Source organism: Saccopteryx bilineata, chromosome 2 (genome assembly GCF_036850765.1).
Source record: "Saccopteryx bilineata isolate mSacBil1 chromosome 2, mSacBil1_pri_phased_curated, whole genome shotgun sequence".
Lineage (NCBI taxonomy): Eukaryota > Metazoa > Chordata > Mammalia > Chiroptera > Emballonuridae > Saccopteryx > Saccopteryx bilineata.
The window spans coordinates 101,279,920-101,307,543 of NC_089491.1; the positions used below are offsets into that span (position 1 = coordinate 101,279,920).

The 27,624-nt window shown below is 46.8% G+C and overlaps 1 protein-coding gene across 4 annotated transcripts in view; it reads left to right on the plus strand.

Moving 5' to 3' along the window:
• The window catches only part of AUH (AU RNA binding methylglutaconyl-CoA hydratase), a 162,560-nt gene extending 151,852 nt beyond the window's left edge, over window positions 1-10,708 (plus strand). For 3 of the 4 annotated variants that reach the window (XM_066257507.1, XM_066257508.1, XM_066257509.1), the window contains 4 exons: window positions 279-466; window positions 3,080-3,130; window positions 4,613-4,660; window positions 10,115-10,708. In XM_066257507.1, coding sequence (XP_066113604.1) covers window positions 279-466; window positions 3,080-3,130; window positions 4,613-4,660; window positions 10,115-10,192 — 365 coding nt within the window. In that variant the 3' untranslated portion in view covers window positions 10,193-10,708. The remainder of the gene's footprint in view (window positions 1-278; window positions 467-3,079; window positions 3,131-4,612; window positions 4,661-10,114) is intronic. The other variant, XR_010729108.1, reaches the window with a different exon arrangement.
• The last annotated feature ends 16,916 nt before the right edge of the window (window positions 10,709-27,624 follow it).

Sequence of the window (27,624 nt, forward strand, 5' to 3'; positions counted from 1 at the left end):
GCGTGGTGATGAGCTGGTGACGAGCGCCAGTAAGATGCAGGGCACCCCGGCTGCCGAGGCACAGAACAGGGTACAAGATTCCCAAGTTCTTCTTGATGTTAGTTTTATAAACTATTTAAGAGATTACATTCTGTTCTGAAGTAGTTTTCCAGTTACTAATTTTGACATAAAATTATGGCTCTGGTTTATTTTTATACACGAAGAAATAAAATAATTGAAATGTTACAAGTGTAGGGCACCAGGTGATCGCCTGCATTTCCCTTCTCCAAACCCTGCAGGGGGGACGCAGCGACTGCCACGCGCCATTGGAGTATCCCTGGCCAAGGAGCTCATCTTCTCTGCACGCGTGCTCGACGGCCATGAGGCCAAAGCCGTGGGCTTGGTCAGCCACGTTCTGGAGCAGAACCAGGGGGGAGATGCTGCCTACAGAAAGGCTTTGGACCTAGCAAGAGAGTTTTTACCTCAGGTACTTCCAGTCCCATTTTCTGTTCTCTCCTTAGGTAGCTGTATAGCACGTTCACAAAAACAGCAGTCACCTCAGGGGTGCACGCTGTCCTTGGCCTGCTGTCCAGGTAGAGGAGCGCACAGCTGCTGCACAGCTACAGAGAGTGCACCAGGTGAGCGTGCAGGCCTTTCAGGTACAGTGAGGGCTAACCTGGGGCCTGCACTGTGGCCACGTTTTGATTGTGCATCACAAGTGTGTTTGTCACATGGGCCACAGAGCACCTTCGGTTCCCTGGCTGAGCACTGTGCCGGAGCCGTACAGGTGGAGAGAGAAATGGCTGGACCACCACGCGGGGCCGCCCTGGCCGCAGCGCAGGGCAGCACAGGTGAGGAGAAGGGGTGCTCCCACCATGCCGCTTCACCTGGCACGGCGGCTCGGACAGCGCCAGGTGTGTGTCTTCCTGGGTCTGTGTTCAGGGGGGCGCAGGCAGTAAGTCTGGTGAGGACAGTGTACTTCCTCACACTCGCACGTTCAGATCTGGAGCTCGCTCTGTGCTTTCTTACTTGTAAGAACTCAGGGTCCTGTTTTAAGGGTGACTTTGTTCTCACACTCTTTTTGGTCTGTTTTTCAAATATTCCTTTCTTCTGAAATCATGGACTAAAGGACGTTTGGTATGTAAACAATTAGCGATTTGTCTTTATCCCTAATGGAGTTCTGGGTTTTATAACCCCCCTGACCATTTCTGGAATCAAAATTACTTCCTCTTGAACTCGGTTATTGAATGTAAATAGGACTCATAACCTGTTAGGGGAGTCTCAGGAAATCCCTTTCCAGAATCTCTCCTTATTTGTTGGGAGCTTTGCATCCAGTTTCAGGTATTCCTGGAGTTCTTTGCTGTCAGACAAAGGCCAGGCCTTCTGGGACACAGCTGTCCCCCTGAGAGCTATCAGAGGGGCTCACAGTAAGTTGGCTTCTGAGACCACAGTGCCTGGGGCTGATACCACCTCAGTCCTCAACTAGCTGTGGTCGCTGAGCTCTCTCCGGGCAGGGCCCTTACAGCGTTCATTCCTATGTTGGGTAGCACAGAGCCTTGTCCTCTGAACCGATGCACAGAAAGCAAATAGAAAAGATTCTTACTGCTTTAAAAAAACTAGGTTCTGTCACTTCAGTATTTACATTTCCCCAAAATATTAGGTAAGTATGTCTACCTAAAGCGAGATTAAATGTACAAGTGTCAAGAGAAGTAATAGTTTAAATGTTGGTTAACTGACTCTCCTTGGCTTAAACCTGTATGGCCAACCCGTGCCTCATTTGAAATAAAGGGGTGTGTTTAAGCCGGGGTATGGCCTGCGTCCAGGTCTGGTGCAGCCTCTCCTGGCTCATTAAATGAGCCTTCTATCTGAGAGCATTTTCATTTTCCTGTCTTTCCAGTTTTCTAAAGCTTGCTGGCCAAAGTGTGGTTTGTGGGCTAGCAGCCTGGGCACCCCCGAGTGCATGTTAGACGAGCAGTCCTCGGGCCATCCCAGAGCAAGTCCTCATCGACACTGTGACGGGGCTCAGGGGGCTCATGTAATACAGAAGATTGACCAGTTCCCAGATGGGTCAGCTGGTGATCGAAGGGAGTGTAGAAGGTTCTCAGTGCACTGTGCTTAAAAAAAATGTATTGATGATCTTTATAGCAGTAACAGTAGTTACTCATATCACTCGTGCAAATCTCATTGGAAGAGTTCTGAGATACACCTAACCCTCGGACAATGGTGGCTTCCAAAGACATTTTTCAGCATGTCACTTAGGAGGACATTTTCGCTGGGTTAGTGCTGTGGTCAGCAGCCTCTTCCGAACAGACCTCAGTCAGGCCAGCGTGCATTCACTTCACAGTTCATGGGATCCTGGGTTGTGCCTGTTATTTACAGCCTGCCTTTTATTTTAATTCAAAAGGCATTTGAAAATGTGCTATTGAATGTAATTCATCACACAGAAACAAAGTCTAGGAATTTAAACTATGAATGAGTAAACCCCCATCTGGACGGTGTGGTTTTCTCCGCCCAGGGGACATGCAGCTCTTTCCCTGCATCCCTCCCGCATAGGAAGGACTAACATGTCTGTGCAGTGTGGGAACGCTGCCTGCAGGACACACTGCCCTTGCACGGCGCCCTCATAGTTGGTGGCCGCTGCCCCAGGAAGAGAGACACAGCTGGGGCCCGAAACCCTGAAGGCAAAGCCCGGGAGGTGCTGGCTAATGATGACCATGACGTCTGAACCCCCACCCCAGCTCCCATCACACTGCGGCAGCAGGGTGACTCGCCAAACTCTTTATCTCCTTTACTTTTCCATTCTTGACTCTTAGGGACATTTGCTGAAGAATGCTAAGCCCCTACTGGGTACACACCCCTGCCACCCTGCGGGCACGCAGTCTGCAAGCCACAGCCCTGCACAGTCGGCAGAAGGCCGATGGGGTACAGGTGCCACGAGTCCTGGGAGACCCTGCTGGGCTCCCAGGAGAAACTCCCCAACCACTGCCTCTGACAGCACAGGGCCAGCAATGGAGGGTTCTGATTTTTGCTGAGATGTATGTACTCCATTCTTAGCACAAATAATAATAATTAAAATCTGTCACTTTAATTTGAATTTTAGGGACCTGTTGCAATGCGGGTGGCGAAATTAGCAATTAACCAAGGGATGGAGGTAAGTTCCTCAACGGTTGAGTTTGTTGTGGAAATAGGTGGTGGAGATTCAGTTTGAATGAACCTTGTTCAGACTTCTGCATTACTTTTTAATGATCTGAAATGTAACTGTTTCAGTGCTACTGTTGCTGAAAACTACTGAGTTTACTTATGTCATTGATTTCATTCTTCAAATAGTTGTTAATCCAGTGTCATAATCACAGAATTCGGTTGATTTCACTGATGATCTGCAGTCTAATGACATGCTTATTATTCTGCCACTGAATTAGAAGTTAATTGGCCACTTGTTCATAGAAAACCCAAGGAAGAGGGCCTCCTGTGTGTTCTCAGGCCAGCAGTGTATTACTGAGAGCACATTCTGGGGACATCCTGGCCCCTCCGTCTTTGACTCCGCCATGCACCCTCTGGGGAGACACACAAACCCATGTGGGTGCGTGAGTATCCTGGACGTACCGGGAGGTGCAGCCCAGGCCAAGGGGCCAGGGACTGCCAGAGGGGGCTGGTGGGCAGCATTCACATTGGACTTTTAATTACAGCAGTTATATTTTGGTTAGATTATGGGAATTTTGAAGAAAGATACTTATTCCTTGCAGACCCAAAGCCCACTGTAGTATCCTGGGCTATACAGCAGTAAAAAGAGATTCAATTTTTAAGTAATAAATGTAGTTTTAAACATTTACAAAGTATTTGGTTAGTTTTTTTAAATTCTTACATAATAGTAGCAATTTAGTAGCAAATACCTTATATGACCCTTACTCTGTTCCAGTTCTCTCTCACACATGCACACGTGAACACACGTGCACACACATGCACGCGGACACACACATACACGCCGCATGTTACTGCATTTCACTTTGTTGCACTTCCCAGATAATTGCATTTTCTTTAACATCCAGGCAGGACCCTCCACCAGCACAGAGGTTAAGGCTCACTGGAGACTCAGGTGATGGTTAGCATTTTTTAGCAACAAAGTATTTTAATTAAGGAGCATACATTATTGTTTTAGACATAATGGAGTTGCACACTAATAGACTCCAGTGCTGTGTAAGTGTAGCTTCTCTCTGCACTAGGAGACCAGAGACTCTGTGTGGCGTTTTCCTTGCACGGTGTCTGGAGCTGCACCGCAGCGTCTCCGGCCACTTGTGCACCATGGGAGCCTCGTGAAGCCCGCATGTAGGCTAGCACATTTAATCCTCACGATGCCCTCACTTGGTAGGTAGTACTGTTAGCCCCCTGTGCCCTTGTCTGTCTTGGCACAGGGAGGTTAGATGCCTTACCCAAGGTGACACACATAGTAGAGCCAGAATGTGAACCTAGTCAGCCTGGTTCTGGAGCCTCTTGTACTGGTCTTACTTGTGATTTGCCGCATTATGTCGAAGGATTCTGTTCTTTTGGGACAGGGTTAGGAAATTTTAATTTATATTGAGTATACCATATTTTAAAAAGTAATCTCTGCTGAAATGAATTATGTTTTTATCCTCAGGTTGATTTAGTAACAGGTTTAGCCATAGAAGAGGCGTGTTATGCTCAGGTACGTAATACAGTCTCATCCAATTGCAGGTGCCCTTTACAAAATATGTTTACCTTCTGTCTATGTCAGATGAGTTACAGTACTGAGCAGGGTTGTACTCAGACCCACTCCAGAATCATACAAGTGTTGAAATGAGCTGTTTTTACTCTTTGTCTGTGACCAGCTTTTATAATTGATTCTGTTCACAAACTAATGACTCTTGTTCACGTAATTTAGAAAACTCTTAGAATAATTAAGGTAGTACCATTTGTGCCATAGCTGTTTCTATGGCTCATGTTGTATTCTGTGGATGTGACTTAAACCATCACTCCAGCGTAGGGAGGTTGGCGGAGGGCAGACCTGAGCACATGTCTGCTGGGGGCATAGGTGTTGCAGACTCATTGGCTTCTCCTGACATTCTCAGCCCTCCCTCCTGCCCACTGAAAGTTAACTAATTAAATTATACCGTTTTCTTTTTTGTGCACAAATTAGGCTTTCTGTCGAAGAGCAAATCTTTTCTCTTCCCTTTGTCTCCCTCCCTCCCTCCCTCCACTCCTCATTTTGTCTCTCCTTCCTCCTGTTTATCTGAAACATGTAGCTTAGTTTTAGGGCATCTAAAGTAGCACAAGGACTTTGTTCTATCTTCCCTGAGGATGGAACTGGTAACAGCTCCACTTGCCCGTGTCCTGGGGTAGAGCAGGGCTGGAGTGTTGTTCCGCCTGGTCTTTGTGTGTGAACATGTGTTATGCATGATGGAGGTTACAGACCTCTTACAACTAACCTCAGAGTTTGAAGAAAATTTTTAAAATTATACTTGGCCATAAGTCATACCTCCTCGAATGTAAAGGAACAGAAATCAGGCCAACTGTTCTATCAGACCACAGTGGAAATAAACTAGAAATCAATAACAGAAAAATAAAAAGAAAATCCTACCTGTTAATGGTGGGTTTTAATCTTTTTTTTTTTTTTTTTAGTGAGAGGAGGGGAGGCAGAGATAGACTCCTGCATGTGCCCTGACTGGGATCTACCTGGAAAGCCCACTAGCAGACAATGCTTGCCCATCTGGCTCCATTGCAACTGGAGCCATTTTCTTTTTAGCGCCTGAGGTGGTGGCCATGGAGCCAACCTCAGCACCTGGGGCCAACTCACTCTAATTGAGCCATGGCTGCAGGAGGGGAGGAGAAGAAAGAGAGAGTGTGTGTGAGAGAGAAGGGATGGAGAGGGGTGGAGAAGCAGATGGGCGCTTCTCCTGTGTGCCCTGATGGGGAATCAAACTTGGGACATCCACACACCAGGCTGATGCACTACCACTGAGACAACTGGCCAAGGCAAGTTTTAATCTTTTTAGTGAAGGTTAAACAACACATTTCTAAACAGAAGTTTCAAAAAGAATTAAAAAAGAATTAAAAAATTCAGTGAACTGCCTGAGCAAGGGGTAACTCGCTCTGCTGTAGCCCCCGGTCAAGGCACATATGAGAAAACAATCAATGAACAACTTAAGGTGCCACAATGAAGAGTTGATGCTTTTCATCTCTCTCCCTTTTCTGTCTGTTCCTCTCTCTGACTCTTTCTCTGTCTCTGTCAAAAAATTTAAAATATTGCTGAACTAAATTAAAATGGAAATGAAACTTACCTAAATTTGTGGGAATGCATTGAAAGCAATTGCTTAGATTTTATAGCATTGAATGTATATATTAGAAAAGTAGAGAGGTCTAAAATAATGTTTCCAGTTTATTATTAAGAGCAAGTTACATTCAAAGTAAGCAGAAAAGAAATAATATAGAGCAGAAATCAATGAAATTGAAAATAGAAAAACAGTAGAGAGTGTGAACACAACCGAACATGGTTCTTTGTAAAGATCTATAACACTGACAAACATCTAGCCAGGCAACTGAGGATAAAAGAGAGAAGGTAGATAATATCAATATCAGAAATTCAAGAAAGTCTGTCACTACAGATCCTATAGGCAGTGAAAGGACAATAAATGAATACTGTGAATGGCTCTGTCCCCACACATTTGATACCTTAGATAAAATGGACCAATTCCTTGAAAGACACAAAATACCAAAATTCACATAAGGAAAAACAGATCATTTGAACAGTATGTCTGTGAAAGAAATTAAATCAGTAATTAATAACCTTCCAAAATAAGCTCCAGACCCAGATGGTTTCACTGGTGAATTCTATCAAACATTTAAGGAAGAAATTATACCTGTTCTGAACATCTTCTTCAGGAAATAGAAGCAGAAGGAACACTTTCTAAAACTTTTTCTGTAAGGCTAATATTGTCCTGATACCCATTCCAAAAAATTGCAATAAAGGAAAACTACATATTTTTATTTCTGAGGAATGTAGATATAAACATCTTCCTCGGCCTGACCTGTGGTGGCGCAGTGGATCAAGCGTCAACCTGGAACACTGAGGTCGCCGGTTCAAAACCCTGGGCTTGCCTGGTCAAGGCACAAATGGGAGTTGATGCTTCCTGCTTCTCCCTCCTTCTCTCTCTCTCTCTCTCTCTCTTCTATAAAATGAATAAACAAATAAAAACGAATGTGTAAGAGGAGATTATTAAAAAAAAAAGTCTTCCACAAAGTATTAGTAAATCAAGTCCAACAACGTGTGACAGACTTATATGCCATGACCAAACAGGTTTTTTTCCCCAAATATGCAAGGTTTTTCCACACTCGAAAATTAGCTAATGTCACCACCCATGTCAATAGGTTAAGCAGGAAAAATCATACAACTATATTTACAGATGCAGGAAAAACATTTGGCAAAATCCAGCACCTATTTGATGACAAACTCTAACCAAATGGTGACTCGTGGGGAACTTCCTCAACTTAACAAGAATGTCTACAGAAAACCTAGAGCTAATAATGTCAGATGTGATTAGGGACAGGACAGGGATGTCCCCTGTCACCCTCCTTTTCTGCATCTACTAGAAGTTCTAGCTCATACAAAAAGACATAAAGAAATAAAATATGTATAGATTGGTAAGGAAGAAATAAATCTGCCTCTTCATAGATGACATGATTGTCTATGTAGAAAATCCCAATGACTAAACCAGAAAAACACACTAACTCATAAGCAGTTATAGCAAGAGTGCATGACACACGGTTCAGATAAGCAAGTCAGTTGCTTTCCTACATACCAGCAGTGAAGAATTGGAATTTTAAATTAAAAGTACAATATCATTTACATTATCACAAAAACAATAAATAGGTATAAACCTAACAAAATTTGTGCAGGATCTGTAGTAGAAAAACTACAGAACTCTGGTCAAAGAAATCAAGATCTAAGTAAATGGAGAGATGTCCTGTGTTTATGGATAGTAATATTTAATATGGATTTAATGCAATCTCAATAAAAGTTCCAGCAAGTTACTTTTTTATATTGGCAAACCATTTCTAAAGTTTATATGGAAAGTCCAAAGACCCAGGTTAGCCTAAACAAGAGTGAAGAAGAACAAAATGTGAGCACAGACTCTACCCAACCTCAAGACTAGCTGTAAAGCTACAATAATCAAGATGCTGTGGTATTGGCAAAAGAACAGACAAATAGATCAATGGAACAGAATAGGGAGCCCAGAAGTAGAGTCACAGATATAGTCAGCTGTTCTTTGACAGACGAGCAAGGCAGTTCTGCACAGAGAAGATAGTCTTGAATTCAGTAGAACTAAGGCTTCTGGACATGCAATTACAAAAATGGAATCTAGACACTGACCTTACACCTTCACAAAAATGAACTCAAATGAGTCAGAGAGCTAAATGTAAAATGAAAAACTAGAAAACTTCTTGAAGATAACAGGGTATCTAGTGACCTTGGACTTGGCAATGACTTTTTAGATATACCACCAGAAGTATAATCCATCAAAGAAAAATATGATGTTTAACTTTATTAAAAGAAATGTCTGCCGCCCTGGCTGGTTGGCTCAGCGGTAGAGCGTCGGCCTAGTGTGCGGAGGACCCGGGTTCGATTCCCGGCCAGGGCACACAGGAGAAGCGCCCATTTGCTTCTCCACCCCTCCGCCGCGCCTTCCTCTCTGTCTCTCTCTTCCCCTCCTGCAGCCAAGGCTCCATTGGAGCAAAGATGGCCCGGGCGCTGGGGATGGCTCTGTGGCCTCTGCCTCAGGCGCTAGAGTGGCTCTGGTCGCAACATGGCGACACCCAGGATGGGCAGAGCATCGCCCCCTGGTGGGCAGAGCGTCGCCCCATGGTGGGCGTGCCGGGTGGATCCCGGTCGGGCGCATGCGGGAGTCTGTCTGACTGGCTCTCCCTGTTTCCAGCTTCAGAAAAATGAAAAAAAAGAAAAAAACAACAAAAAAAAAGAAATGTCTGTTCTGCCAATGACACTGCAAAGAGAATAAAAGGGCAAGCCACAGACCAGGGGGAAATCTCCAAAACACGTGACTGATGAAGGACTTGTACCTAAAACATGCAGAGATCTTAAAACTCAACAGCAAGAAAATAACCCGCGAAAAAGTGGGTAAGAGCTCTGAGCAGAGACCTCAGCAGAGTGGACATACAGATGGCCAGTGAGCCCAGGGAAAGTTGTTCCACGTCACATGTCAGTAATAAATGCAAATAAAAGTGAGCCCCAACGTGGCCATTTCCTGCAAAGCAAAACATCATCTTACCACATGCACCAGCAATCACGCTATGGCGTATTTACCCAAATGCATTGAGGATGTCCACACGAGAGCCTAACCAGTGTTTGAGCAGCTTTATTCATAATTGCCCACGTGGAAGCACCTAAGATGTCCTGTCAGTGAGCAGATGAACCGTGGCACATCCAGACAATAGAGAGTATTCCTGATCTAAGGAAGGGAGGTCTTGCTCACAAAGACATGAAGGAACTTTAAGTACATATTGCTGAGTGAAGGATTTCAATAAAAAGAGGCTGCATACTGTATGATTTCAACTATATAATGTTCTGGAAGAGGCAACCTGGTGGCGGGACAGGCATGAATAGGTGGAGCATACGGGATATTTAAAGCAAAGGCGCAGTTTTGTATGACAGTGTTGTGCTGGATACATGATGTATATTTGTTAGAGTCCGTGAACTGCCAGTGTACAGCACACAGTGAACTCTAACATAAACTCTGGGCTTTAGTTAATACTAATATGTAGATATTGGTTCATCAGTTGTAACGAATGTACGTCATGCACAGTTGTTACTATTGGGGGAATGGCCGGGGTCTTGAGGAAGTCTGTGGGAACTCTGAACTGTCCCTCAATTTTTTTGTGAACCTAAAGTTGTCTAAAAAAATAAAACCTATTAAGTATTTAAAACCTATTTGAAATGGAGGGGAAAGCATGTTTGGAGTTAGAATAATAAATTCGGTCACGTAATTGGAATTGTTGTAATGACTAGTAGATTTCAGAATTTTAAGTTGTGTTCTAAGTAGTCTTCTCAGCTAAAGCTTGTTGAACTTGTACTTTATGGTACCGTAACACAGTGCTTTGTTTCTCTTAGGTCATTCCAACAAAAGACAGACTTGAAGGGCTTCTGGCTTTTAAGGAGAAGAGGTCCCCTCGCTATAAGGGAGAATAGAAGAAACAGCTGTCTTTAAAATGCCGGTGTGACAAAGGTACTTCTGGGAGTGTCTTTCTGATGTACTGATGCCTGCCTCGGCACCTGGAGCCCCAGCGACCAGAGCCCAGCAACCAGGTGGACAGCGAGGGAGCCGTACGGGGACTTCAGCCTCTGGAGCCGGCCACATGAGCGCCTGTCCCCCTGCACATTCAGTCATTCCCACGCAGATTTATGAAGCCCCTGTGAGAGCCGGCAAGACAGATTCAGAAGTAGGTAGACACGTAAAAATATTCCCCGCAAGTGAAGCTTTCTGTTCTTAATTTTTTTTAATATCAATAATTTATATATTGCACACTCTAGGAAATAATGTTGACTGTACGTCTACTGTGCTGCAATAGGAAAATAAAATTACTCCTATACCAAAAATGTGAGGTTCTACCCAACACACGCACACAGACATCTCATACTGAAAAAGGAATCGATAGCTGCTCTGATTGGAATTTACCAAATCTTAATAAAATTAGCAAAAAGAAAGCCTGGGAGTGTTTCTCTTACCCCATTCTTTTTGAGTTAAATAGAACGTCTCATGTTGGATTTTAGAGGAAGCCACCTTTCCATGCTGGTTTTATCGGGTGAGTTCTTTCCATCGTCAGTCTTAGGTTACAGTTAGGTCAGTGGAGAATTCAGCCGGTCAATGATGGGGGCCAAAGGCCTTGGGGGGCCAACTGCAGGCCTGGGGTGTGGTGCTGCTCAGACCTCCCAGCACATGGCCCGCTCGTGGCCCGGCCCCCTGACGTAACTCGGAAGGAACACGCAGCCAGGGCTGGCCCCTGGAAGCAGCATAGGGTTGTGGATTAAAGGTGAGGTGGAGCTGTGTGGCACCTCCCCCGTTATCTGCTCCAGATTTCAGTAAGGAAATCTACAGCCCTTTCTCCCTCTTTTAACAACAGCATGCCTTTGCACTGGTGGCCAGGCACAGCGGGCGCACCTGGAGGGCCAAGCGGGTCAGAATTGGCCCCACCTTGTCTGGGGCAGGGGGTGTGAGTCACTGAAACTTAGTATTTAATTTGGGAAACTGAACTCTCAGAACCTTGAAGGAGGCAAACATGGACTTGCCATCCGCTGATGACCCCATGCCAGCGGGTCATCCTCCCATGCACTGAGGCGAGGGCTGTGCGACCTCCCTCCTGCGGACACTGGCAGGTGGGTGACGTCACGTCATGTGGACGGGTTACTGAAGGTCCCATTCAGCTCTCCAGTGACTGTCTGGTGGTGAGTCTACACTTTGTTTACTGATAGGCTTGCATTTCATGTGGGATAATTTGCAAATGAAGTGCTGGTTCCTGTCACTGTCCTTTAAAGGTGTCAGGACCATTTTGCTCCACCTGTGACATGTTCTGATGCCACTTCCATTTTAACAGAGCAGGAAATCAGTATGATAGTGAGGAAAGAATATTAAACATGTGCTGAATGACTCCTCTAGCCTAACTTGGAGTCAGTCTGAGGCTGATTGAGAGCCATTTAATTTCCTAGCAAGTTCCGGTTAGACCTGCGGAGTGTGTCAGAAAGCAGACACATCCCATGGTGGCTTCCAGGGTCAGACACAGATTCCAGTAAGAACAGTGTGTGTGGACGTGTGCCTTCTGCTGGGATTTCTCTCCAGCACCGTGGTCCAAGCCCAGTGACTGGGTGCCGGCGGCCATCCTGCCCCTTGGGGAAGGGGTGGGGGCCGGGGCAGCTGTATGGGAGTTGGCAAGTAGCTCCTCCTTTTTCCTTCTGCACATAGTGCTTGGCATCCTGAAACCACACGGCTGTGTCAGGCTGACACCACTGGACATGCAGTACATATATCCATATGTTGAGATTAAGTTCAGTGAAAATGCAGAGGGAGGAAGATGAACCCAGCCCAGCCACAGTTCAGGGGGACACACTGCACGTCATCTCAGAGCGGGAGACCGGCTAGCACTGTGGGAATTTAGTTCTGGTTAACTTAGCACATTTCTGAGAGGATAAGGTCTCTAACTCACAGAAGTTCTGAGATAACAGGTGTATATATTTATGCAAAAATAAAACTCATGTTTCCTGTGACTTTTTGTTATTTAAAGGATCATGTTTGTGTCCTTTTCATTAAGAAACGACTTGGCTTTCCTGTCAGTCTGATCCCTCTCTTTTTCTTCCCTGGCTGTCGGGAAACTGGCCTGTGGCGTGGCAGCGCTTAGGGGACAGCTTTGCAGGTGGACCCGCACAGTGGCCGTCCTCTCATGGACGCCACACTTACAGAATGAAGATGCTGCTTTCTCACACGGCCTTGGTGCTGGCTGGCCGCCGGTGCTTCCCCGCCGGACCTTACCTCCCCCTCCTGGGATAGGTTCTACGTTGCTAAGATGTGGGTCCATAATTGCTGGCAGGCCAACATTTTTAATATTTAACCTGCCATCCTTATTTGTCTGCCCACCTAGTTAAGTAATAACTAATGTGTGTCAGCGTTTATCAGAACAGCAGTAGAAGTTGTTTTCTTATGCTAAGTAGTCACTGGATGAAACAGGAAAGACTGACTGAGCTGGGGACCAAACCCTGTGCTCGGAATATTTGCAGTCCTCAGGCCCCAAACCCACTGTCTCCACTGCCTTCCGCTGGGTGTGCTAGCCCTGCCCTTTAGGAACCGCCTCAAATCTGGCTGTGCCCTGGAGGCACAGTGCCTTGCCCTCGGGCTGCCCGGCACTGCAGGGTTTGCTTTCCAGGCCGCCTCTCCTGGCATGGTGCAAGCCGGGTGCCTGGTTGGGAAAACAGGACGCAAGGATGGACCAAGACATGCACTTCTGGTGTGGCCCGGGCATGCCTCGTGATCCACGTCCACGCACAGCCGGCTTAAAGGAGGCGAGGTGGGAGCTGGCCCATTTCCAGTGAGTGTATAGTTAGTTCCCTGGGGGAAGCAAAGCAAGCTTAGCCACCTGCATGTCTGTCGCTTTGTCCAGTACAGAAAACAGCATTGGGCTGTGTATTATATGATTCGAGGAAACATTGACAGGATCACTAAAGATAACAATGTGAGATGACAGAATTCTGATGACAACTGCCATTGATGAAGGCCAGACGCCTGCAGGTGCTCCTGTGGCTTCTGCATGCTGGCCACGGCATTGACTGGCCACAGCATCTGGGAAGGAAGGGAGCTCCAAACGAGTTGGAGCGCAGCCTCATGAAACCTAGGAGGTGGAATCAGGAGGTGAACTGCAGGCTGTTGACCTGTTACCACCCTCCACTCTGGAAATAGCCCAGCAGCACAGCCTGCTGACACGTGAGTTGTCAGCCTTTGCCCTGATGGGTTCAGCAACTTTCCAGTTCGTGACTTGGAAAGATACTGAAAGTGTGCCTATCGAACGATCTGGTGCCCAGCAGGCAGTATGACGGTTACAGCGGCACCCACTCAGCGCCTCCTCTGCCTGAGTGCTTCACCTGAATGTCCTCGCCCAGCACTCAGAAACCTTAGGAGATGAGATGACTTTGTCAGTTGACAGTTTAAGAAAATGAGGCGAGGCATTCTGTGTCCAGAGCTACACACTGCAGTAGACAGAGCATTCTCAGCAGCTGGGAGCTGCAGCCCCTAAACCCAGCTCCCTGGGCGTGAGCTGAGGACCCGTGGTTCAGTAGGCGTCCCACGAGAAGGAAGCACGTGCAGGGCAGGAGCTCCCATGCTTCCCTGGGCGAAGACCACAGCCCCTCGTCTGCTCCACATAGGTCAGACTCAGTGCTGCAGCCAGTGCTTGGTGTCACAGTTCCAGGTCAGACTCAGTGCTGCAGCCAGTGCTTGGTGTCACAGTTCCAGGTGGTTATGAGTTCCCCTGAAAGCACAGGTGCTCTTTGGCCTGGTTTCCCCTCCTTGGAAGACAGCGGTGAGACCTCAGGCAAAGCATCTCAGCCTGGTTCCTGTGTCTTCATCTGTGAAGGTCCCGGAGTTGTTTACGATTATGGTAGAGACAGACCGGGTGTGTCCAGGCCAGGGCTCCGTAATCAGTGAAGGCGTCCTCGGGATGTTTTATTTGTTTCGCGTTTCAGAAGAGACGTGTTAGGACAGGGAGGTGGGTCTTGCACTGTGTCCAGTTCAGGGGCCCGTTCAGGAGGTCGGAAAGAGGAGTCGGGAGAAACTGGTCTCCAGTGGAACTGCAGTGTGGCACTGGGGCCTCTGAGGCTGTTGCTGTCTAGAAGAGCACTTGGGCTCCGCCCCACACACTGCCATGCTGGACTGAATGGAGGGGAACTCCATCACTGCAAACACTGCTCGCTGTGAGTTGGGGCATAAGAGGCACAGAAAACATGTCCACCTAAGGTGGCTCTGGTTCATGACTACCTGGGCCCTTGGCATAATCCATAGTTTAAACAGAAGTCCTTTAGATATTTAAGAAAAAGGGATGATCATGCCTGGGGACCATATGTAGAGTATCCATTCTGAGGGCAGGGAGGGCAAATGCCCCGAGAAGAGCAGCCCGTTTCCATACTACCCTGCAGACGTTCACGTGCTGCCTGGTGGCCTGCCCAGTCACAGAGGAGGTGCCAGAGGACTCTGCCCCGCAGGGGGCCAGCCATGGCCAGGTCTGGCACGGCCGTGCCCCACATCCCACTGCCAAGGTTCATTCCTAACACATTCCAGAGACTGCCACGTGAGACACTCTCCAAATGCAGTCTCGGAGCCTGTCTCACAGGGCGGGACCTGAACCCTGCCCAGAGGGCGGGTAAAACCACCATGGCATCGTCAGCTTGGGGACTACACTGAGTGGTGGTGGCCACAGGACAAGGTTTCAGAGGAACTTGTAAACGGGGCAAGTGCACTTGAACTTTCTGGAAATAGTCTGAATCACTCACTTTTAGCCTCTGAACTGTGTTGAATGAATCCTTTGTGTAGTCTACAGAAAGTGGTTTGGCAAGTGACAGAGGTTCAAACTCCTCACAGCCTCTCCTGTAGGGACTAACATTTATTCTGAGTTGTCCATTAACACTTCTCTGGAGCACTTTTCATGATGCCTAGAACTTGCTCACTAAGATATGAATGCTTTAAAAATAAAATAAATGTGCGACATGTAAAAGGCGGGAAGTGACAGCCCTGACTTGGCAGAAAGAGACCCTAATTCTTGGAGGGCCTGATTGGTGTAATTCTTCATACCTTTCAGCGGTATTCTGCATTTTAATTGGAGTATGTAACCATTTACATTTTATGTTATAACGGATAAGGTAGGATTTCCATCTGCTATTTGCTGTTTGTTTTCCACATGCCATAACTTTCCTCTCTTCCTTCCCTGCTGCTTTCTTTGTACTTAGTATACTGCTCACAAAAATTAGGGTATATTTCAAAATGACTATGAAGCAATAAAAAAAAGCATTTGATTTTTTTTTTTTTTTTTTTGTATTTTTCTGAAGCTGGAAACGGGGTGAGACAGTCAGACTCCCGCATGCGCCCGACCGGGATCCACCCGGCACGCCCACCAGGGGCGACGCTCTGCCCCTCCGGGGTGTCCTCTGCCATGACCAGAGCCACTCTAGCGCCTGGGGCAGAGGCCAAGGAGCCATCCCCAGTGCCCGGGCCATCTTTGCTCCAATGGAGCCTTGGCTGCGGGAGGGGAAGAGAGAGACAGAGAGGAAGGAGGGGGGGGGGGGTAGAGAAGCAAATGGGTGCTTCTCCTATGTGCCCTGGCTGGGAATCGAACCCGGGTCCCCCGCACGCCAGGCCGACGCTATACCGCTAAGCTAACCGGCCAGGGCTGATTTTTTTATTAAACTAGATTATCAGAAAAGCAAATGACAAGTCAAAGAAAGTTGTTTGACTATGTAAAAGAGAACAAAGCCAACTTTTTTTCTTTTCTTTTTTTATTACAGGGACAGAGAGAGAGTCAGAGAGAGGGATAGATAAAGACAGACAGACAGGAACGAAGAGAGATGAGAAGCATCAATCATCAGTTTTTCCGTTGTGACACCTTAGTTGTTCATTGATTGCTTTCTCACATGTGCCTTGACTGCGGGCCTTCAGCAGGCTGAGTAACCCCTTGCTCGAGCCAGCGACTGGGGTCCAAGCTGGTGAGCTTTTTGCTCAAACCAGATAAGCCCGCGCTCAAGCTGGCGACCTTGGGGTCTCAAACCTGGATCCTCCGCATCCCACTCCGACGCTCTATCCACTGCGCCACTGCCTGGTCAGGCCAACTTTTATTTCATTGGTGAAAATGCACTATACAAAAGGCTAAAAGTACTGGAGTATCTGCACATTCCCTGGTGCCCTAATTTTTGTGAGCAGTAGATACTTTATTCTGTTCCTTATTAATTCCTTTTCATTTCATTTGTTTTCTTAATGGTTTTATTGGGAATTACGATTACCACCTTAATTTACAAAATCTGTCTTGGACTAATAATAAATTCTAACATTATGTCTATGTATCTTTGTAAACTTACTCTTTCTCTGTGCTATTGTCACATAAATTAAATCTTTATTCATTATAGGCCCATAGAACAGCTTCATAATGATTGCTTTATGCAGTTGTATTTTAAATTCTGATTGGAGGGGAAAAAGAAGTTATAAATGGAAATGCATTTATACTGTGTTTTGTGTATGTCATGACTTTTGCCAGTACACATTATTATATATATTTTTTGATGTAGATTTGAGTTACTCTCTATGGTCATTTCAACCGGAAGGACTCCATTTAGATTATTTCTTTTAGGGAAGTTCTCTGTTTTTGTTTATCTTGGAATATCTTAATATTTTTCTTCATTTTTAAAGGATAATTTTGTTAGATATAGGGTTCTTTTTCTTTCAGTACTTTAAATATATCGCCCCACTGCCTTCTGGCCTGTGTGGTTTCTGATGGAGAACGGGCTGTTATTCTTACAGAGAACCCCTTGTGGCATCACTGTCTTCTTGCTGTCTTCCAGATTCTTGCTTCGGCTTTGACAGTTTGGCTATACTGTGTTTTTGAGTTCGTTGATCCTGCTTAGATTTCATTGAGCTTTTTGGCTGTGTAGATTAATGTCTTTTGTCAAATTTGGGGAGTTTTGGCCATTATTTCTTTAAATATTATTTCTAGCCCTTTCTCTCCTCTTCCCCTGGAACTTCCATTATGTGTGTGTTAGTACACGAGTGTTCTTTGATCTCTCTTCTCTTTACTCCTCCGAGTTGATAATTTCTCTTGATAACATGTTCAGGTTTACTGATTTCCTCTGCCATCTCAAATCTGCTCTTGAGACCAGTTAGTGAATTTTTTTTCCAGTTCTATTTTTGACTTTAGAATTGTTCTCTGGTCCTGTTTTTACAATTTTTCCTTATTAATATTCTTTGTTTGGTGATACATTGTTTGCATGCTTTTTATTAGTTTTACCTTTTTAACGTATTTAAAATATTGATTTTAAATCTTTTCTAGTAAGTTCAGTGTCTTGGCCTTTTCAGGGACAGTTTCTGTTAGCTGCTGCTTTTCCCCGTATGGGTCATACTTTCTTGTTCCTTTGCATGTCTTATATTTTGTTGAATAATGCACGTTAAATCAGGGATCGGGAACCTTTTTGGCTGAGAGAGCCATGAACGCCACATATTTTAAAATGTAATTCCGTGAGAGCCATACAACGACCTGTGTACCTTACGCATTATCCAATAAAAATTTGGTGTTGTCCCAGAGGACAGCTGTGATTGGCTCCAGCCACCCGCAACCATGAACATGAGCGGTAGGAAATGAATGGATTGTAATACATGAGAATGTTTTATATTTTTAACGTTATTATTTTTTTTCTTAAAGATTTGTCTGCGAGCCAGATGCAGCCATCAAAAGAGCCACTTCTGGCTCGCGGGCCATAGGTTCCCGCCCCCCTGTGTTAAATAATATGGCAACTCTGGAAATCAGATCCTTGTCCCCCCTCTCCTATATTTGTGATTGCTGTTTGTTATTGTTGCTCTTTATTTATTGACTTGCCTGAACTAATCTCATATTCTTTGTTGTATGTGGTCACTGATGTGTCTGCTTGCTTAGTTTAATGATCAGCTAATGAATGGACTGAGATTTTCTTAAGTTCCTTGAAGCAATAATTCTCTAGCTTTCAGGGGGGTTCTTTGTACATGTTGGGGTGTGCTTTAAGTGCTTTGTCAGGCAAAGACAACCTTGCCTCAGCCTTCACCTCCTTTTTGTGCAGAGCCTCTCAGGTCAGCCAGCCGTGAGAGGTAGCACCTTCTCAGCATGCACACAGCCCCACATGCTCACAGTGCCTTCTGGACTCCTAGGGATAGCCCCTGTGGACAGCTCATTCCCCAGTACCTCCATGTAAGTTTTTTGGTTGCCTTCTTTTTTGTGCCAGCTGTTATCACTGCCTCAGGCCACTCAGAGGCTGAACAATTGTCACCAGTTGTTTTCTGCAAGTACACTGTGGAAAAAAGCTGTTCACAGGGAGAGGACTCTAAGTCAGGTCAGGTAAAGGTAAGACCTATGGTTTCCCCAACTAATTGCTTCTCTAGGGGCCTGCCAGACTGGTTAGATAATGACAGATTTCTGGGATAGACCTTTGGGGAACGCACAGATGCGGTGGTAGTCAGGTCATGGCTACTATAACTTTAAGACTGTTGGTTTTGAAACTCTACAAGGAGTCTGGGAAAGGAGGCCGGATACACAGCGATTTAGAATGTCACAGAGCTTGATATTCTAATTGAGATTCAGCCATGTTTCTTGAATAAATGCTCCTCAGATTGCTGCAAGTTTTTGGTTGATTTCCAGCATTCTGTAAAAATTGATTTTGACAATTAGTGCCAACATTCTCATTTATATGGAGAGACAGACTTTTAGAGATTCTTACTGCATCATTTCCAGTGAGATCACCCACCCAGCTGAGTCTAATGCAATGGATGTTATTGTGTTAGGAGTAGCTTTCTTCTGATACATCAAAACTAGTATAGTATAATGATATGTTATAGCATTATTATTAGAGCCCAAATTATTTGCTTTACCTTACTTCTTAAGTGTAAAAGTTATTTTCAATCAAAGAATAGGAAGGCCCTGGCCAGTTGGCTCAGTGGTAGAGTGTCAGCCTGGCAGGTGGAAGCCCCGGGTTCAATTCCTGGTCAGGGAACACAGGAGAAGCAACCACCTGCTTCTCCAGCCTTCCCTCTTCTCTCTCTCTCTCCCCCCCTCTCTCTCTCCTCCTTGGCAGTCATGGCTTATTTGAGCAAGTTAACCCCGGGCCCTGAGGATGGCACCATGGCCTCAGCTCAGGCACTAAAATAGCTCAGTTACCGAGCAATGGAGTAACAGCCCCAGATGGGCAGAGCATCGCTCCATAGGGGGCTTACCAGGTGGATCCTGGTCAGGGCACATGTGGGAGTCTGTCTCTCTGCCTCCCTGCCTCTCACTTAATAAACAAAAAGGAAGAGTAAGGTTTTCTGCTGTGGTTGTATTTTAAATGTGTGTTCTGAGAATAGGCCCAGAAAACAAATTTACTACCCCATCTGAGGCTGCCCCTGAGTAATCATGAGGTTTGTGGAGGATTTGTGTGATTTAACCCCCAGTGGCTAAGCTAAGCTGTAAATCAAAGCATATTAATTCATAAATGTAAAGTTCAAGTAGTACAAATCGGTTAATTATTGAAATTCTAGCATTGATAAGTATTTCATATTTTTGAAAAAGTATAAACTTTTCTTCCATGCGGTTGTATCCATGTTGAATCCACTGTTGAACATTAAGACTGTGATGACAAAACAGTTTGTTAATTTGAATTTATCAGATCTTGGACAGGCTTTCAAGTATAAGAGTTTGCTAGTGATGGAATCCAAGGATCCTTTTCTTAAAAAAAAATAAGTGAAATGCAGACAATTGAGATGAAATTTGAGATGTTTTTTCTAATATAGTCTGTGGAATTTAGATATATTCTAGATGGTTACTGGAACATATAACGGGCCCTTGGTTGAGTTTCAGAAGGATTTTTTTGTTTAAGGCGTCACTGAAAATGCCAGGTAGATGTTCCCCAGGAGCCATCACACCACCGTGGGCAAATGTTAGGTCTCGAAGCTCCTCAAAAACAGTGGCCATTGTTACCTTGGTTAATTATTGGCCCATTCCACTAGAATCTGTGTTGATGTTACAAAAACAGCTTATGTGACACAGGCTCTTTATCTATGTAATAATTACAGCATATTTGCCTTGAGTATTTCGCAAGTGTTCTCTTTGGATAATACTGGCAAGATTAAGTAATAGTTTCTCGCTAACATTGCTCAAGAATGTCAAACATGATGAATCGAGATTTGATGTATCATGCGTATATTTTTGACTCCCCACATCTTTGACCTTTTGCTTTTCTTCTGTATAAAATGATCTTACTGTGAAACTGTGCCTATTGTTTCTAACGCAAATGCCAGGAACCACTTGAGCAAACTATTTGATTTCAGTTTTAAGGGGCAGTTTTTATAATGATCAAGAGTAGCACATCCGAGCCAGTTGCAACACTGTGCCAGCGCCAGGGACTTCAAAGAGTGTTTTGGGTTTTTTTATGACTCTGAGGGAACTGAAATTTCAAGTTTTTCATACCATCCAACTTACTTATTGGCAATAAGCGACTGCTGGCAGAAAGCGAAGCGTGCATCATGTGGCTCCAGTTCTGCCTCAGAAAAGGTCAGTGTGAGCACAGACCCTGGCCCGCGTCACATAGCCGTGGGCTCTGCTCCGCTGACACGTGCCACAGCATGCGTTACGCAATGTTATGTGCACTGATTAATGGCTGTTTGTACAAGTAGGTTTTCAGGCAAGGATCCTGAAAATGATTAACTTGGTGACATAACTCTCATCACACAAATAGGGAAAATTCAAACAAAGCTCAAAAATAAGCTTAAAAATGCACTTCAGAAATATCTAAATGAGCTTTGGCTTCTTAATGTATACATGATTAATAACTGTTTTAAAGCCATTGTGTGTCAGAGAAAAAACTATTTAGGATTTTTTTTTAGGAGTGGGAGTTTCATCAGATTGGTTCATGTGTGAACACTCTTCTAAATGTGACCTTTGTGTATTCTAATTTGCTGTGGAAATGTCAGATCAATTATACAGTGTTCCATCTTGTGAAATGAATATTGAGTAGACAGTTGCTTTTATTAAACATTTTTTGGGCCATAAAGATGACTCTTGGACCCCCACGAATGTTGGAAAGTCACCGTGATGGTTGTTACTGACTTCACACAACCAAAAAGTTAAAGTAAGATTCTGCGTTTTGTTGAAGATTGTCAAATCTTTTCAGTTGAGCTCAGTCTGAACTTCTTGGTGTATTAGGACCCTTCGTTGTGAGTGTCAGGAAGTCAAGCACGATAGCTGAGGCCAAGGGGAGCATCCTGACTCTCAGCACAAACTCTAGATGATGGGGCAGCATCCTCAGGGACCCCTGGAGCCAGGGTCTCATTTCTCATCATGTGCTCTCTGGCATGGGCTTCCTCCCCTGGGCCTGAGCCTGGGCCTGTAGAGCGGCTTTGCTGGTGGCAGTTCCCAGCAACTGCAACTCAAAACCTCCCAGGAGAAGGCTCTGCTGAGCCTGCCTACATCACCCATCCTCCCCGCTATGATTGGCGGAGGCGGACATCCCTCTTCCACAGGAGGAAGGCTGCTGCTCGGGCCCGAACAATCACAACAGCCTCCGAGGGCCGACCTTGGCCTAGCCAGTCCTCCTTGCCCCAAGATGCTCCACTTGCCTTAAAGCATGTTCTCCTTAGACATACAGAGGCCCAAGACATATGAAAAGATGCTCAACGTCACTAATCATCAGGGAGATGAAAATGAAAGCCACAGTAAAGTATCATCTCACACCTGTCAGAATGGCTGTCAGTAAATCAAGTGTTGGCAAAGACGTAGAGAAGAAGGAACCCTCCTGCACTGCTGGTGGGAACGTGGGCAGTTGCAGTCACCGTGGAAAATAGTATGGAGGCTCCTCAAAAAAATACAAAATAGAACGAACAACCTTTTGACCCAGCAATTCCATTTTGGTTATTTATCCAAAGAAACACTAAATTGAGAAAGTGTATGCACCCCTTTGCTCATTGCTACATGATTTACAAAAGCCAAGACATGAAAACAGCCTTGATGTCTATCAATAGATGAATAGATATAATATTTTATTGCTTAATTATACATATCAGCAACAAAAAAGAATGCATGTCTTGCCATTTATGACAACATGGATGGTCCCAGAGAATATTATACTAAATGAAATTAGAGAAAGACAAATGTGATTTCACTTATATGTGGAATCTAAAAAAACGAAAGAAGAAGCAAAGAAATAGACACAGACACAGTTCTAGACTAGAGAACAAGCTGATGGTGGCCAAAGTGGAGGGGAATGGAGGTGGGAATGAAGAAAAAACAGGGACAAAGAGAAAAAAAACCCAGTATTTCCTCTGTGTATGTCCATAAAAGTAGATGTCCTGCTAAGAGCCACCCCAGTGTTCTGCCCAGCAGTGCCACCACCTAGCCCCAGACCTCTGGTCCACACCTCTGCTCTCCAGGCTGAGCACGGCCCTGCAGGACCAGGTAGCCCGTGGTGTCCCTGTTTGGCCACCTCAGCACACTGGACCTAGCAAGGAGGGGACTTGGTTACAAGTGGGATGGAGCACACTGAGCTTTCTGGTCCACATGATATTTTGTGTCATGGGAAGGGGTGTGACAGGGCCCCAGGTCTTAGACATTACAATTGCTGATCCCCTCTCCTGACAGTGGATTAGTCCTTAGACAAGGACACCCAGGCTCACCCAGGAAGATCATTGGAGAGAGCTTCATGAGGGTCTCCCCCCGCCCCTGATTCACTTTGATTGGTGCTGTTGGAGAAGGCCCTTGGGGTGGTCGTGGGCTGCGCAGAGACCCTGCAACAGCACTGGCTATTTATGGATTTAATGTGGGAGGCAGGCCACCATCTAACAGGACTGGTTTTGAATCTGGACTCTGTGGAATCCAGGGCTTCGCCTCTCAGTAGTCGGTGAGTCAGCGCGCTCTGGGCCTCAGCCCAATGACGTCTGCCTTAGAGCAACAAAAAACAGAGCCGGGAGGGGTGACAGCATTACTAATGCACTCCAGCACGGGGCCTTGCGGGCCTGAGTGTGCAGACCGGTAATCCCACGGGGGAGGGTGCCGTCGGCTGAGGCACCTGGACTCTGTGGCGAGCAACACAAACCCAATTTGAACTGTACTAGATAGGAAAAGGGACATTACTGACCAGCTAGCTTCAGGGATAGCCGGACCAGTAGTCTTCATCTCCTCCAGCATCTCCCTCACCACTGCCAACCAGCGTCTCCACGCAGGCTTGTGTCTTCCCGGCCTTCCTGCCAATGAGCAGGATGGTCTCACCTTCACCTGCAGATATTGCAAAGGACTCGGGTCCTGTGCCCGCGGCGACTGCTCTAACTGGCGGCCCTGGATAGGACTCTGTGCTTGAGTGCGGAAGACCAAATAGGTGCCGTAGAAGGCAGCAGGTGGTCTGTGTATTGTTGAGGGGCAGGCCCACGTGCCTGTGTCTTCGGGTTATTGACACATTTTGTTGTCTACCTCTTCGCTTATGTGAGGGCCAGAACACCCAGGAAGCTGCGGGTCTGGGACAAGGTTCTTCCTGCCCATGTTGCCACCAACTGAGTAAACACTGGACACGGACTCGCCCTGTCTTCCCTGTGTTGTAAGAGCAACATGCTTAATTTAGTGCTGCTTCGCCGTAAGTCACCACTTCTCCCTGTGTGTTATTTATCATTGACTTGTGCTCTCAAGGGATGCTAAGTGTCCTGTCCCTCTCACGTGGGACCACTCAGCAGAGTGTGATGCTCATGGTCAGGGACAGGGAGCCCCTTTGGTCTACTGCACGTGCAGCCGTTCTAAACTTTCTGCTGCACCAGAGGACTTTTCCTAATTAACACAACTTCTAAAGGAGGGAACACTTGGTTTTCTTTCTCCTGAACAGTTTACATAACACTGCGCCTGTGTTTGATGAGACACTTTGAAGTGATGTAAGACCGTAGCCGACGGGCAGCCCCATGTTCCCGTGAGAAGAGTGAGTCAGGGAAGGTGGGAGGGGCCGGCCCTCTCTAAAGCCCCGATTCTGTCTGTCCATGGAGCAGACCTCACGGAGGCCTGGTCCCTCGGCACTAGGTTGCTTTGTGTGACAGCGGTTGCAGGAAGGGTGTGTTGATTGATAGAGACATGGCTGGTACCCTGTGAATCCAGGCTAAAGCTGCACTCTGATGGGACTTACTCTCCCTTTCAAGCCAAAGAGCTGGCCACATTCTAGCCTGGGCTTTATTACTCAGGGGAAGTGTTTGTGAACTGAGTCGCTTTGGGAAGGCCCCATGCCTGCTCACTTCCCACACTCCAGCATCCCTGAATGCCCATGGGTGGGTAAACAGAGCCCGTGCAGAGGCACAGGAAACGGACCACAGGCTGCCTGCTGCTGCCTACGTGTGGTGGCTCCTGAAAGGGCTGGGCAGAGTGCAGAGTGGCTTCCTGAAGCGGCACAGATCAGAGGTGGCTTGTGCTCAGGTTTCAGCTGAACTGCTCTGCAGGTTACAGAACCCTGGATCACAACCTCACTTAGGATAGTTTTTAGTGCTGACTTCCCCAAGAAGGGCTCTCTGTGCATCTGCAGCATGTGTGTGATTATATGTTGGCAATCGTTCTGGGAAATGTTCAGAGAGGCCAGAAGTACTGAAGAGCAAGGGGGCTTCATTGCTGTGCCCTGTGCAGGTCACTCAGTCTCCATGTAGACAGACCCGCCCCAGGGCTGGGAACACGGGCAGGTCTGAGACACGGGGATGGCCACCACATGGTGGCCACAGGTTCCCCGAGCCCCGCCAGGCACTTCCCTGCTGTGGAGGGGCTTCCTGGGGTGGTTTGTGATTTCGGTTGTAATACCTTCCACTGCCTACATCTACAGTCTTCCCTGCAGAGAGAGTACTTTTGACCTGTACGAGGAAAATGGCATTTGGATCTAGGTTATCTGAGAGGGTGGAGAGAGCTAAGTTTAGTGAAGGCTATAAATAGCTTGAGCCCGGCCTGCGGGTGGGTCAGGGCACCCGGCACCAGACGCCTGCTGCCACCCTGGCCCTCCCAGGGGCCACATTCAAATTCCAGGTCTGGGAGGTGCTCAGCAGCCTGGTACTCATGTGTCAGATTCCTGCTGTCAGGAGGTGGCTCACGCACCAACTCCATTTCCATAGAAAAGCGTGAGTCACCACTGAGGAGCCTCACTGCTGTGCAGCGACAGAGCGCTATTTATTGCCTGGAAACCCAGGGGGACCGGGCTTTTATCATGTTCTTCTTTGGCCCTTTCCCCTGGGTGACTTTTATCTAACAACCATGATAAGGTTGGGTGACATTTTTATAAGAAATCTATTTAAAAACAAGGGGTTGTTTGAAGTTTCTTTAAAAGCTAAGAGCCTTTTACAAATAAAATTTTAAAATAATATATATATTTATTAAGTGAGAGGTGTGGAGGCAGAGACACACTCCAGCAAGCCTCCTGCTGGGTGGTGCTCTGCCCCTCTGGGGCCACTGCTCTGCTGCTCAGCAACTGAGTTATTTTAGTGCCTGAGGTGAGACCATGGAGCCATCCTCAGCACCTGGGGCCACCTCACTCATACCGAGCCATGGCTGTGGTAGAGGGAGAGAGAGAGAGAGAAAGAGAAGGGGGAGGGGTGGAGAAGCAAATGGTCACTTCTCCTGTGTGCCCTGACCTGGAATGGAACCTAGGACTTTCACATGCTGGGCTGACACTCTACCACTGAGCCAACCGGCCAGGGCCAAAAATAAAATATATTAATAGTTGTTTGGTGGACATTTAAAGCACAACTATTGCCAGGGCAATAGCTGTAGACACACACAATGCCATTATGGTGGCGACCACCACGGGAGGCCGGGCATGCCTCCCCAGGCCTAGGGAATGGGCTCACCGCAGAGCAGATGGTGGTGTGCAAGCTGGATGCTATTCTGGTGCACTTACTTAGGAAAAGGTCCTAAAAATAGACTTGAATGAGCATAACCTGCAAAAAGAAAGCCGTCAGCTTCTTTTTCCCCCTGCTGGGTTGAAAGCAAAGCTGTCAGCAATTGTGAGAGTTGAGGAATCTGTGGGCTTTCTTATTTTAAAGGAAGCTTTTTCAGGAGAACTGTAATCGCGTCCCTGTAAACCTCTCCGTGTCACCATATTACCATCTGCCATCCAGAGACTCCCGAACGACGAGATTGCCCTTGCTGACTGCGGCCACTTAGCCGCCCGGTCAGCCTGGCTGAGGACTGCCCAGCTCTGAGCCAGGAGCCACTGCGCCTGGGCTTGGGTTTGGTCGCAGGGTCTTGGGGCAACTTGGGCGCAGTGTGGCCAGACAAGGGCCTTGGAGATGGGGTGGGGTTGTGGCCCAGTGTGGGTGGCACCTGCCCCCTGCTGCGCCCAGGGTGGTGGTGGTGGTCGCCTGGTGCCGTCCTGTGTGGCAGAGCAGAGGGTCTCCTTGTCCCCGTGGGGTGGCGCCCCAGCCGCAGCCTGCCCCCGTGCCGCCCGCGCGTCTGCTTGTCCCCGTGGGGTGGCGCCCCAGCCGCAGCCTGCCCCCGTGCCGCCCGCGCGTCTGCTTGTCCACCGCTGTCCCCGCGCCATGGATCCTTTGCACTGCTCACCCCACACCCAGTGGGGGTGGGAGTCTGCAGCTTAGTAGCTTCCTCAGCCTTCTCTGGACTTCAACCTGGACACATGCTTTCTCAGAACAATGGAAATGGTGCCTGGTTCCACCTCACACACACTGCATACACCACACACACAAACACACACACCACACATGCACAACACATACAAATAACCCCACCTCCACACATGCTCCCTTACGCATAGCACACACACACATGATGCACAACACACACCATATAAATCACATATACCACATACAACACAACACAGAACACATTACACACTTCGTATACCACACATGTATCATACCATAGCACACACACACCACAACATACAAAAGCCATACACCACACACACATACATATCACATTGTACATACAGCACATATCACACCTCACACATATAAACACATGCCCCACACCCTACACACATATACACATGCACACAGTGCTGGGGAGAAGAGTGACGTCTCCTGGGACAGGGATGGTGACATCGCTGAGGACAGAAGGAAGACAAAAGCGATGCCCGAGGCTGGAAGGCACAGAAGAGCAAGGCTGGACAAATCATGGTCAGGGACTCACTGTGGCCAGGGCTGGGACAGCCCCTGGCTTGGGAAGCCTTCAACGTGGCTCAGACCATGGTGCCCCAGCAGACTGCGAGGCCTAGAGAGAGACGTTGGGGACTTCGAGAAACTGATCAGCCATCAGCAGGTGATTCAGCCAGTGACCTAACTTAGTTTCACCTGTGCGTGTGCTGAAGCAGGAGGCCAGTTCACCATGAGGACTTTTCCCAACGGTGAGCTAGGCTGGAAGCTCGCA